The sequence below is a fragment of the Gopherus evgoodei genome, chromosome 7 (assembly GCF_007399415.2).
Source record: "Gopherus evgoodei ecotype Sinaloan lineage chromosome 7, rGopEvg1_v1.p, whole genome shotgun sequence".
NCBI classification, from domain to species: Eukaryota; Metazoa; Chordata; order Testudines; family Testudinidae; genus Gopherus; species Gopherus evgoodei.
The window spans coordinates 90307756-90323115 of record NC_044328.1 but is presented as its reverse complement, the minus strand read 5'-3'; the positions used below and the strand labels follow the sequence as shown (position 1 = coordinate 90323115).

General features: G+C 39.5%; 1 protein-coding gene across 1 annotated transcript in view; it reads right to left on the bottom strand.

The window, feature by feature from the left end:
* Positions 1-15360, bottom strand: part of ATP2B2 (ATPase plasma membrane Ca2+ transporting 2) — a 438931-nt gene that overhangs the window by 34320 nt on the left and 389251 nt on the right. The window contains 3 exon segments of the mRNA XM_030569615.1: positions 1658-1871; positions 9645-9836; positions 10692-10798. Of these exon segments, the coding sequence (XP_030425475.1) occupies positions 1658-1871; positions 9645-9836; positions 10692-10798 (513 nt within the window).

Below are 15360 nucleotides of genomic sequence, written 5' to 3'. Positions count from 1 at the left end.
GGGGAGCCTCTTGAGGCTCACTATGTGTGGGAGGCAAAGGTTTTTCTCTCCTGCAGGCCTTCAAAAGGGGTCCTTCTCTCGGCCTTGGGAGGCTCACTGGAGGGCCACCTATAACTCCCACAAAACGTACAGGATGTTTGACTTTCATATGCACCTATTATGAAGGCTCATGCGCATAGTTTAGATAGTCATAGGCTGACAAGCTTATTAGGTTTTCTAGGGGTCACCAGAATCCTCCTGCAAACATCTCCCCTTCCCACCCCAACCTCAGAAACGTATCAGGCTCATTATAGGTCCCTTCTTTCTTTGACAGGTTTGTCAGCACCCCTAGCATCCAAAATAGGCTCATAGCTGCAGGGAGGAGCCTGGCCCTCCTAAGGTTTGTACATACATGAATGTACATTCATAACAACTTACTAGGGAGTATATTACATAGCCTGTAAGACACATACTTCAGGCCATCAACAAATGCCAATTTAACATCAGTTAAAAATCAGATAAGTTCATGGAGGATAGGTCCATCAATGGCTATTAGCTAAGAAAGTCAGAGATACAACCTCATGCTCTAGGTGTCCCTAAGTCTCTAACTGCCAGATGCTGGGAGTGGACGACAGAGGATGGATCATTCAATTGCTCTGTTCTGTTCTTTCCCTTTGAAGCATCTGGCATTGGCCACTGTTGGAAGACAGGATACTGGGCTAGACGGACCACTGATCTGACCCAGTATGGCCGTTCTTATGACATATTGTCATGAACACAGTACATGAGCCCCAAGTGCTAATTACCATCATCAGCCTCTTGAGCAAATGCACCAATTGACATAAAACAAGAGTGGCTATTTTTCTTCCTGAGTTATTCCTTGCAATGAGAAACGGTCTTTTTCTTCCCTATATCCCATGTCCCTAAAGACCCCATTATAGAAGAAAAGCATTCATCATCAGTAAAACCTGAATTAGTGTAAGACCACGGGTAGAAGGCTGAAATAATAAATTAGCCCATTTTTTTTCCTTCCAACAGTCACAGGTGCTAAATCCCAGAATGGAGTCTATTGTCTGATCTAAATAGATTCTAATTACTAGCTTGTTTGTCTACATTATCCAGACGATGGCATTTATCATGGAAGAATACTGAACAATATTGTTAGTTCCCAAATTGAAGTGGGTTTTTGTACCAGCATAACTTGAATCTGTACATTTCAGATTAAACAGAAATAAAATATTAAGTTTCCTAGTGAAGAGGACAAGCCTTGAAATTTGAGCTTAGAAACAGACTGACCAGTTTGGTTAACACCCATACTGACCTAAACCTTTGCCAATGCCTTGAACCTACACTTTTCTTAATATTCCAAAAAGCTAGATTAAGCAAATCCCACATTTTTACCAAGAAGATATGAAAGGTTCCAGAAGGATCCCTGACATCCCATCACCTTCCAGTTGGGGCTGTTCCATCTCCCCTTATCTCTTTTGGTCACACTGCATGGCTCAACACCTGGGGCATGTCTCAGGTGAGCCCTGAGTAAATCTTAATGCAAATCTTTGGCATTTTGGAATATGCAGTACATTTTGGGGCACATAGCTAGAAATCAGGCCACTTGCGAATGAAGCAGCAGCTACAGCAGAGACCTAAAGTGAACAAAAATATGTTTTGTTTATCTTACCAACGAAGAGAAGCGTAAAAATGAGAGTTAGCTGGTAGACAGCATGGCCCAGAATGTTCTTCATCATGGTACGTGATATAAGAGGCTTGTTTCTGCCATATGGTCTCCTTAGCAGTAGAGACTCTGTAGGGGGTTCAGTGGCCAGAGCAAGAGAAGCAAAGGTGTCCATAATTAGATTGACCCACAGCATCTGCACAGCTTTCAGTGGAGAGTCCTTAGGAGACAAAATAAAATATAATGTGTTTCTTTGTCTTGGTTTGCTAAAATGATCACTGTCTCCACCATTTCTTCCCTTCACACTCAATGTTTTATTGTGCTATTGCAAGGCAGTAACAGTAGAAATGGTATGGAGCTGAGCAAAGACAAACAATCAGATTTATCACCAATCGTTTCAGCCAGCAGCATTTGCATCCAGACACCTTATTTAGCATCACATTAATCCCATCTGAATAATTTGATTATACAATGTACCATAGCACTTTACCCCATGGATTGTCTTTAAATTTTCTAGAAGTCAGGTTTGGGTGACTAAATATTAAAGACTATCAAAAATATGTATTCCTGGGTGGGATGGAAAAAAATATATTAAAACTTACTTTAAAATATCAAGTTTAATGTGAATTTATATCTAAGTTATGTCTACAATTTGCTGTAGTACACGCATTGTGTTGCCTGAAATTGATCAAAATCCTGGAACAATTCAATGTGAGTTTTTGATAAATTCAAATTTTATAGTTTATTTTATTTTTAAACACAGAAATAAACAATGTTATACAGCTCAGATGTGAACTGAATGTACTCAAATCCTATTAAAAACAAGTAGGGAATAAAAAAAACTGATTCATCTACTAAATCACAGGAAGAGTCATTAGGAACTATGAAGCAGAATGTTCATGCTCTTCATCCAAAAATATTCACAAGACACCCAAACATCAGCACTACTACCAAAGTGTTAATAGATTTTGGTAGGATTAGGTATTTATTTTCCAAACTAGATTAGCAGCCACATGAAGGAGCTATTTGCTCATTAAATCCAAGATGGAGACAGCCTAAAGTCACACCATATAGGGCTTTAGATCACATTACAAACAAACAAACAAAAAACCTAATACTGCTCTCAGGTGAAAAGTAAATGACAAAGAGAAATATATATTAAATTGCAGTTTGGCTAATGATCTGCTCTCAGTAACTGTACCTCACTGGACCAATTGTAATGACATGTAATTGTGTTTGCTTCTAAGAGCCATAGCAAGGAAGAAAGAGGTAGATTTTTTTTTCTTGTAACACACATGAATAATTCTAGTTTCTGTGCCTTTAGTGTGAATCTGAAATAGACAGCATTAGTGAAATCTATTTTCAGACTGAGAGAGAGAGGGGTACTTTATTCGTATCAGGGATGGGTAAGAGAATTCTAAAAAATAATATGAGATAACACTCTGATGTTTTATCACATAACAGGGATAACTTACACAGGGGTTCCAAAACTAGGGGCTGGGACCCCTCAGGGGGTCGGAAGGTTATTACATGGGGGGTTGAGAACTGTCAGCCTCCATCCCCAAAACCCACTTCACCTCCAGCATTTATAATAGTGTTAAATATTTTAAAATGTGTTTTTGAATTTATAAGGGGGGGTGTCACAGTATTGTTGTTTTGCACCAAATATTTTCTACCATAGTGCATAGGTGAGGCAAAGGAGTGTCAGAATAATTTACAGACCAAAATAAATACCATTAAAAACACTTGTTTGAAGGCTGCACTTTTCTTGAGAGATGTAAATGTTTATTTTTAATGAAGCCTTCTCAAGCTTTTATGTCAGTTTCAATACCACGGACCAATTGCTGTTAAGGACAACACTTGGAGACAAACTCTAAATGTTTTGGTCTCTGTGGTGGCTTGAAATTACAGTCCTGATCTCACTAGGGATACAATACATTCATTTTCCTGCAAATAAACAAACTTGCATTTAAAAAAATCATTTGTTGCAGACTATATTTAAAAAGAACAATGTTCAGGTTTGGCCTACTTAGGGCAGGGGGGAGAGGTGGGGAAGGCAATTTACTGCTTTGGCACAAGCTGGGCACGCTAGGGAGCAGAGAAGGATTAACCAAGATTAGTCAAGATTCTTGACTTCCTGGCCATGGGCAGCATTAACTGGGCTTATCAGGAGGAGAAATCAGTTCAGCCATCTGATATGCAGCTCCAGCAAGAGGATGTGCCTGTATTTGTAGGGATGGGGGGAAAAGTTAAAGAAAGGATAAACAGGATTAACTAGGTCCCAGATTTTGTGGTTTTATCAACGTGGAATGTCCCAAAGCAGTGGTGACCTTATGCCAAGGTTTCACCATCGTGGCTTAAAGACTAGCAGTGCTGAGGTACCTAATATACATAGAAAGGGGGAAACAATCAGGTTTTTACTAAAGAATTTGCCTCATCCTATTTTCATATTTTGTATGGTTAACAAGAGTGCTGCACAAGCATTTTCTGTTTGGAGATAACTTTAGAAGCTGGAATTGTTGCCTCAAGTGTTCATCCCCACATCTGTACATTATTTGTAACAAACAGTCATGTGGGCAATAGCCAGGGCCTCAGATATTCCTATGAATAATGTTACAGGAGGTTTCTCTCTCTGACCCATCTTCACACCAGTGTAACCAGAAGTCATCAGCTCGGGCAGCAGCATGTTCTCACCACTCCACTGTGCCAATCACCCTGCCTCTAATAATTACCAGTTATCTGCAGTGCTGCACAGCTCAATCGAGTGTAAAATCTCATTCTAAGCCCAAGCCCAAAGATTAATGCACGTTAGTTTGAGCAGCCAGTGTCATGAAATCTCCACTGCAACTAGTTTCTGATTAGTTAGTGGAAACTAAAGAAAATGTCTATCAGACATGGAGTTTAGTCTTCCATTACAGTTTTCAGTCTTGTTCTGACTCTATGCAGCACAAGAACATGTAAGTGGCATGCAAGCTAAATGTTCTTTTGGCAGTCTCTGGCCACTGACTAAATGGCCAAAGCATCCTTTGATCTCATAGGTGAAGTTCAAAATAATACATCATTATGTAACCTCCAACAACTGTTGGGAGGAATGATGTTCACACTGCGAGCCACCTGAGATCACCACTTACTTGTCAAGTTCTTTTCCATTTAACCTTGGAAAAGGTTACTATTTGCCTAAAGGTAAAAGTCCCTCCTATCCAATGATTTTACACTTTACCTTGGGAAACACTTAAAGTAAAAATCACAAGAGGCTGGCAATAAACCACAAATCTATTGTGACACATACAGCTTCACAAATCTTAGAGCTTGTTATTTTTGAGTTAAGATGACAAGCTGTAAGGGGACAGAAAGGTGTTTTATCCTTATCTTTTAACTCCCATTTGACTCTCAGGACACGCAAACGCTTGCCTACATAAGCCTCTTTAATGGGACAGTGGCTATTCTGCAAAACTTTTGAACCATTCTCTAGGTACAAACATTTTTGCTGCTAGTCCTATTAGATACAAGTTTAACGGAAGCTGCCCAGTCCGTTACATTCTACTTGCACACTTCTTGATATTTACTTCCAACCTTGAGGTGATCAGTACAGTGTAATTCTATTTACTGTGCAGTATTATTAACCAAAAGCACAGAAGACAAGACTCCTAAATTGTTAGGATTTGTCAAATGCTCCTGTTTAGAATCCTAGAGTGTATCAACACTAAGTAACATGCAAAATAATACCTTCTAAATTTCTGAAGTATCTTTCATCCTCATTATACAGGAGTTGAAGTGTATAGTGACAGCTAAAATGCTTTTTCCAAGCACTTTTAATTTTTGCCAAATGTTTAGCATTTTCAGCTAAGACTTTCAACGTCTAGTCACTGCCAAAATATGAACTCTGTTTTAAAATCCAAGAAAAACTCATCAATTTTTGAGTATGAAGTGTTTAAAATATACTTCCTTGCCTTTTTTAAAAAAAATGTGACCTTTTACAAACAACTCCAAAGCCTCAAATATTTGGGGTAGAACTAGAATTTGGCACAGAGATACACCTTAGCTTGGACATTTGCCTTATGTTGCTCCAGTAAAATTCTGTTTTGATTTGCCTGAGCTATGTGTATTTAAAGATTTATTTTGTGCATGAACAGATTTTTTTAATAATTAAAAATAATAATGTTCCAGTGTTTTCTTGCCACTGTGTTTGCCTAGGTAAGTAAGTTGCATGAAATTTTGGGTCTTGGAAGGGATGTATGGAATTCCATGGGATAAATGAGAGTATGGAGTCCTGTCTCATTCAATGCACAACAGTTCACAATGTCTTAGGCAGGGCTTCACAAGAATCTCTTGTTCACTGAGAAAGCTGTACACTGAACGAGCCGAGCCCTCTACACTTGGTGTCCGGAGAATGAGATGAGGACCTATGAGTCTGGACCTCATTAATTTACTGAAATCAGTAGCTTCAGTCTTAATTTACATCTGTTTAACAAAGTAGATCTGGATGCTCACTGCGCAGAAAGGATGGTGTGTAGTAAATTAGCCACGGTGTGTTCAGATGCCAACCACACTTAAAGCGCAGGCTGGACAGTGCACAGTGAATGAGGCAAGGAATAAACAAACTTGAAAAGGGAGGTGTAATAGAGTGGCATGTCCTATATGGACCAGAGGCCTCAAGACAGCTATCCCCGTCCAATTAGCCCTGCCTGCCACTCTTGGGATGGGGTTTGGGGTTTAATTACCAGAACCAGTAAGATACAGAGAATTCAACCTAAGAATACAATTATATTCTGTATGTACAGCAGGGACAAAATATCTGTGGAAAAATAGAGTAAAATGTGTAGGAAATATTTGCTGTATAGGCAAGCCCTTGTCAAGGTCCCTGAAAGCTATGCTTGTGTTTTGGAAACAATGGCTTTCAGTTATCTTTATCTGTTAATAAGAATTTAAATATTTCAGTCAAATTAATATTTTAAGACTAGTGTAAATGTTTAAGACTAGGTATAAAAGTGCAACCTGGCTACTGTACTCAAGATTTTTCAATACAGTCATGCATTTTGTATCAGAGCTATTTTTATAACAACCAGAGGGTACAGTATGTTCCCTAATACAATTTTTGGTAATATTTCAGTTATAAAAGGCAAACATACATAATGCTCTTTCACAGAATAGAAACTTTGAGTCTGAAAGTCAACATAATGCAGCTTCTTCAGGCAAGTTCCTTGTTGCATGAGACGGAAATAAAAGCTGCTTGAGATTGTCAGGAATCAGGAAGTTAACTGTAAACATGGCCTCATCTCAAATCAACTGCAGTATATTTGCAACAATTTCTAATTTATTTTTTTTAATTTCTCTCTCTTGGGGTTTGCTATTTTATTGTAGAACTAAACAATTTCATATAGATTTATTTTGATAAAAATGTATTAACCTTGGGAGATGAGTTAATTTTTAACAGAATGGTTGCACATTCAAAAGCATATAACTGTGGGGAATGAGTAGAAAGGAGCAGGGAAGATTTTAGTTACAGATCACTTGGGCAAAACTGTTCTTCATTATGTACTTTTAGGGTCTGGTTCAATTCCTGTTGAAAGCCAATGAAAACACGCCCAATGTCTTCAATAGAAGTTGAACAGAGTCCTTGGACTGGTAGGGGGAAAAATAATAATCAAGGAGCATGCTCTGTGCACAATTTTCAAACATTAGTAATTTGTTTATTTGAAAAAAACCTATTTTCAAACACAACAAATTAACTACCCACACAATTATGTTTGAGTTCTCCAAGCACAAAAAGGAACAATATTATTTAAGAAGTGGATTACAATTTCTTTCAAGCTCACAAAGTAATTGAAAATTGCTGAAGACCAAATATGAGAAATTTAATCCTACATGAACTGTTTTGGGGAAAGAGGGGTTCATTCAGTAATGTTCGAATGACTGAAAACAGGGATTTAAAAGGAAATGGCCACCTCAACTTCAACCACAGCATCAGCAACATGATGCTATAATCATTTGTTTTCGATAATGTTTGTATTTTTCTCTTCTCTTTAGTTACCAGACATTATCCCTTAATGCTAAATACTCTCTCAAATACTTTGAAATATTCCTGAAGGGAAAAGGCCATCACCTAATCTCTGCCCCTTCCTCTTCCCCATCCACAATATTTCCCTTCCTCCCACCTGTTCAGAGGGTCAGTTGTGCCTATAAGGCATAGCCAAAGTAGAGATTAATATGGAGGTGCACCAGCATTTAGCAGCAGAGCAAGGAGACTGTTGCTACTTTGCTTCCCTTTGACAGGATACAACAGGTATTTCACTTGGCTTCTGTAAACTCATTCCTGCTTCTTCTGGTGAATGGCCCTATGATCACACAGTCCTTGTGCCCAGAGGAGTTAAATGAACACAGCTGTATCCAGTCCCTGTGAAGGTGCTCACCAGGGCCAGTGGGGACTATTTGAGACCTTTCCACACCTTGCCAAGTACAACTGACACCTGAGAATTCAGAAAAATAAATTGAAAGGAGCTTAACTTCTCGGCTTAATGGAGAGACCAGATCTCAAGTTTCACATAATGATTCCATGACTGCAATGTAAGCGTACTCCTGAAGTGTAGCTAATGACTTATTCATTGTTTTGCTCATAGGTGTGTGTGTCAGAGATGGAATTTACCTGTAGTGACAGACATGTACATTTGTGTAATGGACAGTAAGGGGAGCTGCAACGTTCTCACAGGTGTGCATTTCTTCTATCAAGCTTAGGTGTTTGTAACAGCTCCCCTCTCCAGTATATACCCTCTTGAGCATTGTTATTTTGGGGATGTGGTGTAAAGGCTAACAGCAATGTCCTTTGCTTTTTAATATTGGAGGAAGAAAACCCACGTGCTCCACTAGTTATACACATTCCCCTGCCCCTTGGTGAACAAAATGAGATAATCAAAAGGAGGTATGCTTATGAAAAAGTGGTGATGTTGAAGTGAAGCGGTGTTCACTTTGGTTTGGCCTTTTTTGTGTGTTTGGTGAGATAGGTACATAAGTAGGCTTGTATGTTAGTTGTGGCTAGGGCTGCATCGTAGGGTACATCTATGTGGCAAAAAAACCTGAACCCGCAACAGGGTCAACTGACTGTTCCACTTGGGCTGGAGCCCAGGCTTTGAAACCTGATTTTTGCTTAGAGATCTTCCAAACACAGCCATTAACATGCCTATGAATATGTAGATCTCTGCAGTGAGGAGGAGGAGCAGAGGCACAGAAAACAAGCATTTAAAATGCATCAGATGTCTTGATCCTTTTAAAGGGTGAGTAGAAAAGTTAGCCAGGGTATCTGAGCAAGTGACAAGTACTTTGCTGAATAGGGTGACCAGATGTCCCAATGTCATAGGGACAGTCCGAATATTTGGGGTTTTATCTGATATAGGCACCTCTTAACCCCCACCTCCATCCCGATTTTTCACACTTGCTGTCTGGTCACCCTATTGCTGAGTAGCACAAAGCTGTTGATTTTTGCTCAATTTCTTACAATGGATAAGGTTCAACAAGGTTGCTAAAATAAGATGTAAATGAGGATAGTGATATTAGCAATTAGAATGGATTATTCTGGGGAAAAAATTAGTCAGAAAGATATTTCTGTGTATGATGTTTTTCGTTTTTAATTATCTGAATCAGAAAACACAAAGCACCAAAATGTTTTCTTCAATTTTAGTTGAAAGTTTCCCTGCCAGGATTACTTCTAAATGACAGTGCTGCCATCTTGAATGTACCAGTAATCACAGTCCAAACAAACTAATACTTCTGGGAATATATGTATGACTGATACAATGCATGATTCCAGATGTAACTCTGACATGTAACTAATGATTCCCAAACTTATTACCCAGAAAAAAATGCTTGCTAACAATACTGCAGGAATTAAGAATACAATGGTGACCAGTTGAAAGCATCTGTTGAAATTGGGTATTTGGCTGTTTCAATTATCAGGCAGTCCAGTATCCCTGCTTCATATCATGTCTGCGACTCAGCTTACCTGTGTAATACATGCCCCAGTGAAAGCCACAATCACAGCCACAACGTTAACAGTAAGTTGGAACTGTAAGAACTTGGAGATGCTATCATAGACGTTACGGCCCCACATTACAGCCTTCACAATGCTACTGAAATTATCATCTGTCAAGATAATATCTGAGGCTTCCTTTGCAACATCAGTACCTGCAATGCCCTGGAAAAAAATTGCAGAAAATTATGATAAAAATGAGTATGGGAAAGAAAAAGCAATAGTTAGAAAATAGATCTTTGGACATCCCTTCCCACTGCGCAGTTATGCTTTGACCACAGAATGAAATAACAGTATTTGGTGAGTACATGCTGTGTCTTGGACGTGTTGGATAATAGGTTTGGAGGTGTGTGCCGATACAGAGCAAGGGAACGCCTTGTGATGAGCTATTTGAGTATTTTGTGATAGCAACTGATGCTGAATAAGGGAGCGAACATCCATGTGTTGCCGGAGTTCTGATTTTTTTTTAAATATGCATACATAGAATTGCCAGTACAAATTGGAATTGCACAGCTCAAATTGAATTCAGCATCTATTATGCCGTCAATTTCTTATGTTTTCAGATACTGTTGCAGTAGTGCCACAAAATGTTGGGGGACTAGTAAGTTGTATTTGGGGGTGGATTTTTACCAAGTCAAAATAATGTCCTATTAAATTGGAGTGTGCTCTTCCTGTTCCACCTTGCTATCAGGCAGAACACTGAATGCACTTTCCTCTACTAGCATCAACATTCTGCATATTTTCAATATTTATTTTGATAAGATTCTTGCAAAAATCAGCCAGGCAAAACTCCTCTGTTTATCACAATGTGTAATAGTGGATTCTGAAACTGCATTAAAACCTGTGATGTACTGATTACAGCCATTTCCAGAAAACGGAAACTTCTCCATGTGCTTCTTGCTTCACTGAATGAACAATCACTGAACCATTTCACTTCATGTGTTACATAAACAGAAAAACTCCCTTTAAGGAAATCTGTGATGCAAATAAAGTGACAAGTGACTATGTTCAGGGTCATACCATTGCAAAGCCAACATCGGCTTTTTTAAGTGCCGGTCCATCATTGGTTCCATCACCAGTCACTGCAACAACCTGCCTCTGCTCCACCTGCGTGCTGTCAATAATTCCTGCAAAATATATCAACAATACATAGAATATTCACCTTCAGAATAAGAGGCTCCATTCTGAAGTGAAATATCTGGCTGATGTATCATGGGCCCCCACGGAGAATACAGATTTAGTTCCCAGGGAAAATGACGTAGTAAGCCATGTAAGTGACTCCTGCCATCATTACGGAGGATCATACGGGGACCAATCCGGCACCCAATAAAGTCATTGGCAAAACTCTCTTAAGATTCAATAGAAACAGGATCAGCCCATTATGTGCTTCCTTGTGAAAAATGAAGATTTCTACTAATTGAAATCTTATTTCCCAATATAATCCACTGAGGCTCCAATGCACTGAGGCCCCATTGACTGTAATGGGACTTGAGTATGTGTTTAAGTGCCTTGCCGAATGAGGACAGACTTAAGCAACAACTTAAGACAGACATACGTGCTTTCCTAAATCCAAGCCTTCATTAGCACATTTGTTTTTTCCGGATGTCTCCAGGGAAGTTCAGCCTACAGCCCAAAACAGCAGTGATGACTGCTATTTTCTGGAGCTACATTAGGATTTTCCTGAGACATATTCAGCTCTGCCAAGTACCGAAGTGACGAATAAAGCGATATCAACTAAACAAGAAATTCTCAAGTAATATATTTTAATATACTAGAAGTACAAGCAATAATAATGGTTCGTATTTCTCTAGTTACTTCCTTCCAAGGACCTTAAAATGTTTTATAACATGAATTAATTCAGTCTCATCTCACATTGATGAAATAGGAAAGTATTCTCCACACTCTACAGATGGGGAGAGTGAGGGAATTGTATTAAATTACTTGCCCGAGGTCACACAAGAAACACTATACTTTAGTCATAAGATCATCATTACACTAAGTTTCATTTCCAAATTTAATTTGGAGTATATGATTAGTTTTGTTTATTGCCTTTGATACATATGCTGAAAAAAAATGCTATAATTAAGGCCTGCATTGCTATTTAAGCGAAGTCACAGAGTTAAATCTCTTAGATTATAGGATCTAATAATTACAAGTTATTGAACCACGTGTGTATGCTATGTTTATTGTATATAAAGCAAACTTTTCAAATTTTGTTATATTGAATATCAAGATCTTCCTGTAATACAGAACAATATGCTATATCTTTAGTATTAAAGGTGATACTAATTCACTAATAAGGCTTATTATTGCTATTAATCACAGCGGCGGCAGCACCAGAGCTAGCAAACAGAATTGTAAACAGGGGAGTTTGAGTGGGAGTTCTGTTGCAGGGGAGTTTCGGGGCGGAAGACTAGGATAACCAGGCAGAGGAACACACAGGCTAGTGATGGGAGAGTGTGGTGTTCTGGCAGTGTTGTGGTGCTCATTGGGGGTTTGTTTTGTTGTGGGTGATAGTGTTTTGGTTTGGTTCGTGTTTCCCAGACTAACAGGACTTAGGTGGGAAGGCTATGACAGATACAGAGGCAAGCAGTGGAAGACACAATGAAGATGGCTGGATGTGGAAGCTGCAGCATGTACATGATCCTGGAGTGGGTACCTGAAAAGAGTTTTGTCTGCATGAAGTGCCGCCTGATAGAGCTGATGGAAGAAAAGATCTGAGGACTGGAGATGAAGGTGGAAACTCTCGTTGAGTTTAGAAGGGGGTTCGAGCAGCTGATGGAGCAAAGACATGAGGAGGCTGAAGGGAAAAGCTCAGACTTGCAGATGGAAACAGGACCAAAGAACTTTGAGGGGAGACTGCTGGGTGAGGAAAGTGGACAGTGGAGGCATGTGACTAAGAGAACCAGGCAGAGGAAAAGATGGGCTAGTGAAGGAGAAATAGAGCTCAGGAACAGGTTTGCGGAGTTGGAAAATGAAGAAGGGGCACAGTAGGTGGTCACTGAAGGTGGGAGGGCAAGGTAGAAGAGAAGAGCATCTAGTTCTATAGGAAGAGGGGAAGAATCAATGGAGATGATAACACCAAATATGAGCCCCAGGAGGATACAGGATGGGTTGCAGAGGATTACAAGGGAGAATAGGAATCAAGAGGACTTGCAGCCAGAGGGAACAGCGGATAGACCAGAGAATCGCACCATCAGCAGGAAAAGGCACGTCTACACAATTGGGGATTCCTTATTGAGATAATAGACAGGCCTGTAACCAGAGCTGATCCAGAGAACAGAAGGGTGTGCTGGCTGATGGGTGCTAAAATACAGAATGTGGACCTGAGGCTGAAGAGGATCCTAACAGGAGCAGGAAAGAATCCATTGATTGTCCTTCATGTGAGAACAAATGATATGGCTAGATTCTCGTTGGAACGTATCAAGGGAGACTGTGCCAGGCTGGGGAAGATGCTTAAGGAAATTGAGGCTCAGGTGATCTTCAGTGGGATTCTGCATTTCTAGAGAAGGGCAACAAAGGTGTGACAAGATTATGATGATCAACAGATGGCTCAGGCAGTGGTGCTATAAGGAGGGCTTTGGAATGTATGGCCACTGGGAGGCATTCATGGACAGAGGACTGTTCTCTCAGGATGGGCTTCACCTGAGTAGGGAGGGAAACAGACTTCTAGGATGGAGGCTGGCACAAATGATTAAGAGAGCTTTAAACTAGGAATTTGGGAGAGATGATTGGGAGATGTCCAGGTAATCTCCACGCCAGATTTTAACATTGTGAGGGAAGAAAACGAAGTAAGAAAGGATACAGCCATGGGACATAAAGAGGAAGGGTAGTGTGATAATTTGTGATACTGGCAGTAGAATGTCAGTGCCTAATCAGGTAAAGAATGTGAGCAAAGCCAAACAGCAAAAATTAAGATATTTGTACACCAATGTGAGGAGTTTAGGTAACAAAATGGAGGAACTAGAGTTACTGGTGCAGGAAGTGAAAACAGACATAAGGATAACAGAAACAAGGTGGAATAGTAGTCATGACTGGAGTACAGATATTGAAAGGTATGTGCTGTTTTTGAAAGACAGAAATAAAGGCAAAGATGGTGGAGTAGCATTGTATATCAATGATGAGGTAGACTATAAAGAAATAAGATGGGATGGAATAGATAAGACAGAGTCTGTCTGGGCAAAAAATCACATTGAGGAAGAAATCTTAGAGCTTCCCCTGAGATAGTGCTTGGGGTGTGCTATAGACCACGGTGATCTGATTTAGATATGGATAGAGACCTCTTTAATGTTGTTAATGAAGTAAATACTAATGGGAATTGTTTGATCATGGGAGACTTTAACTTCTCAGATATTGACTGGAGGACATGAGCTAGTAATAATAATAGGGCTCAGATTTTCCTGGATGCGAAAGCTGATGTATTCCTTCACCAAGTAGTTGCTGAACCAACAAGAGGAGATGCCATTTTAGATTTGGTTTTTGTGAGTAGTGAAGACCTCATAGAAGAAATGGTTGTAGGGGACAACCTTGGTTCGAGCGATCATGAGCTAATTCAGTTCAAACTAAATGGAAGGATAAACAAAAATAGATCTGTGACTAGGGTTTTTTATTTAAAAAGGCTAACTTTAAAAAAATTAAGGAAATTAGTTAGGGAAGTGGATTGGACTGAAGAACTTGTGGATCTAAAGGCAGGAGGAGGCCTGGAATTACTTCAAGTCAAAGTTGCAGAAACTATCAGAAGCCTGCATCCCAAGAAAGGGGAAAAATTCAGAGGCCAGAGTTGTAGACCAAGCTGGACGAGCAAGCATCTCAGAGAGGTGATTAAGAAAAAGCAGAAAGTCTACAAGGAGTGGAAGATGGGAGTGATCAGCAAGGAAAGCTACCTTATTGACGTCAGAAAATGTAGGGTAAAAGTGAGAAAGGCCAAAAGCCATGCAGAGTTGGACCTTGCAAAGGGAATTAAAACCAACAGTAAAAGTTCTGTAGCCATATAAATAAGAAGAAAACAAAGAAAGAAGAAGTGGGACCGCTAAACACTGAAGATGGAGTGGAGGTTAAGGATAATCTAGGCATGATCCAATATCTAAACAAATACTTTACCTCAGTCTTTAATGAGGCTGAGGAGCTTAGGGATAATCGCAGGATCACAAATGGGAATGAGGATATGGAGGTAGACATTGCCACATCTGAGGTAGAAGCCAAACTCAAACAGCTTAGTGGGACTAAATCAGGGGGCCCAGATAATTTTCATCAAAAATATTAAAGGAACTGGCACATGAAATTGCAAGCCCATTAGCAAGAAGTTTTTAATGAATCTGTAAACTCAGGGGTTGTACCGTATGACTGGAGAATTGCTAAGATAGTTCCTATTTTTAAGAAAGGGGAAAAAGGTTATCCACGTAACTACAGGCCTGTTAGCTTGACATCTGTAGTATGCAAGGTCTTGGAAAACATTTTGAAGGAGAAAGTAGTTAAGGACATTGAGGTCAATGGTAATTGGGACAAAATACAACATGGTTTTACACAAGGTAGATCGTGCCAAACCAACCTGATCTCCTTCTTTGAGAAAGTAACAGATTTTTTTAGACAAAGGAAATGCAGTGGATCTAATTTACTTCGATTTCAGTAAGGCATTTGGTATGGTTCCACATGGGGAATTATTAGTTAATTTGGAAAAAACAGGGATATG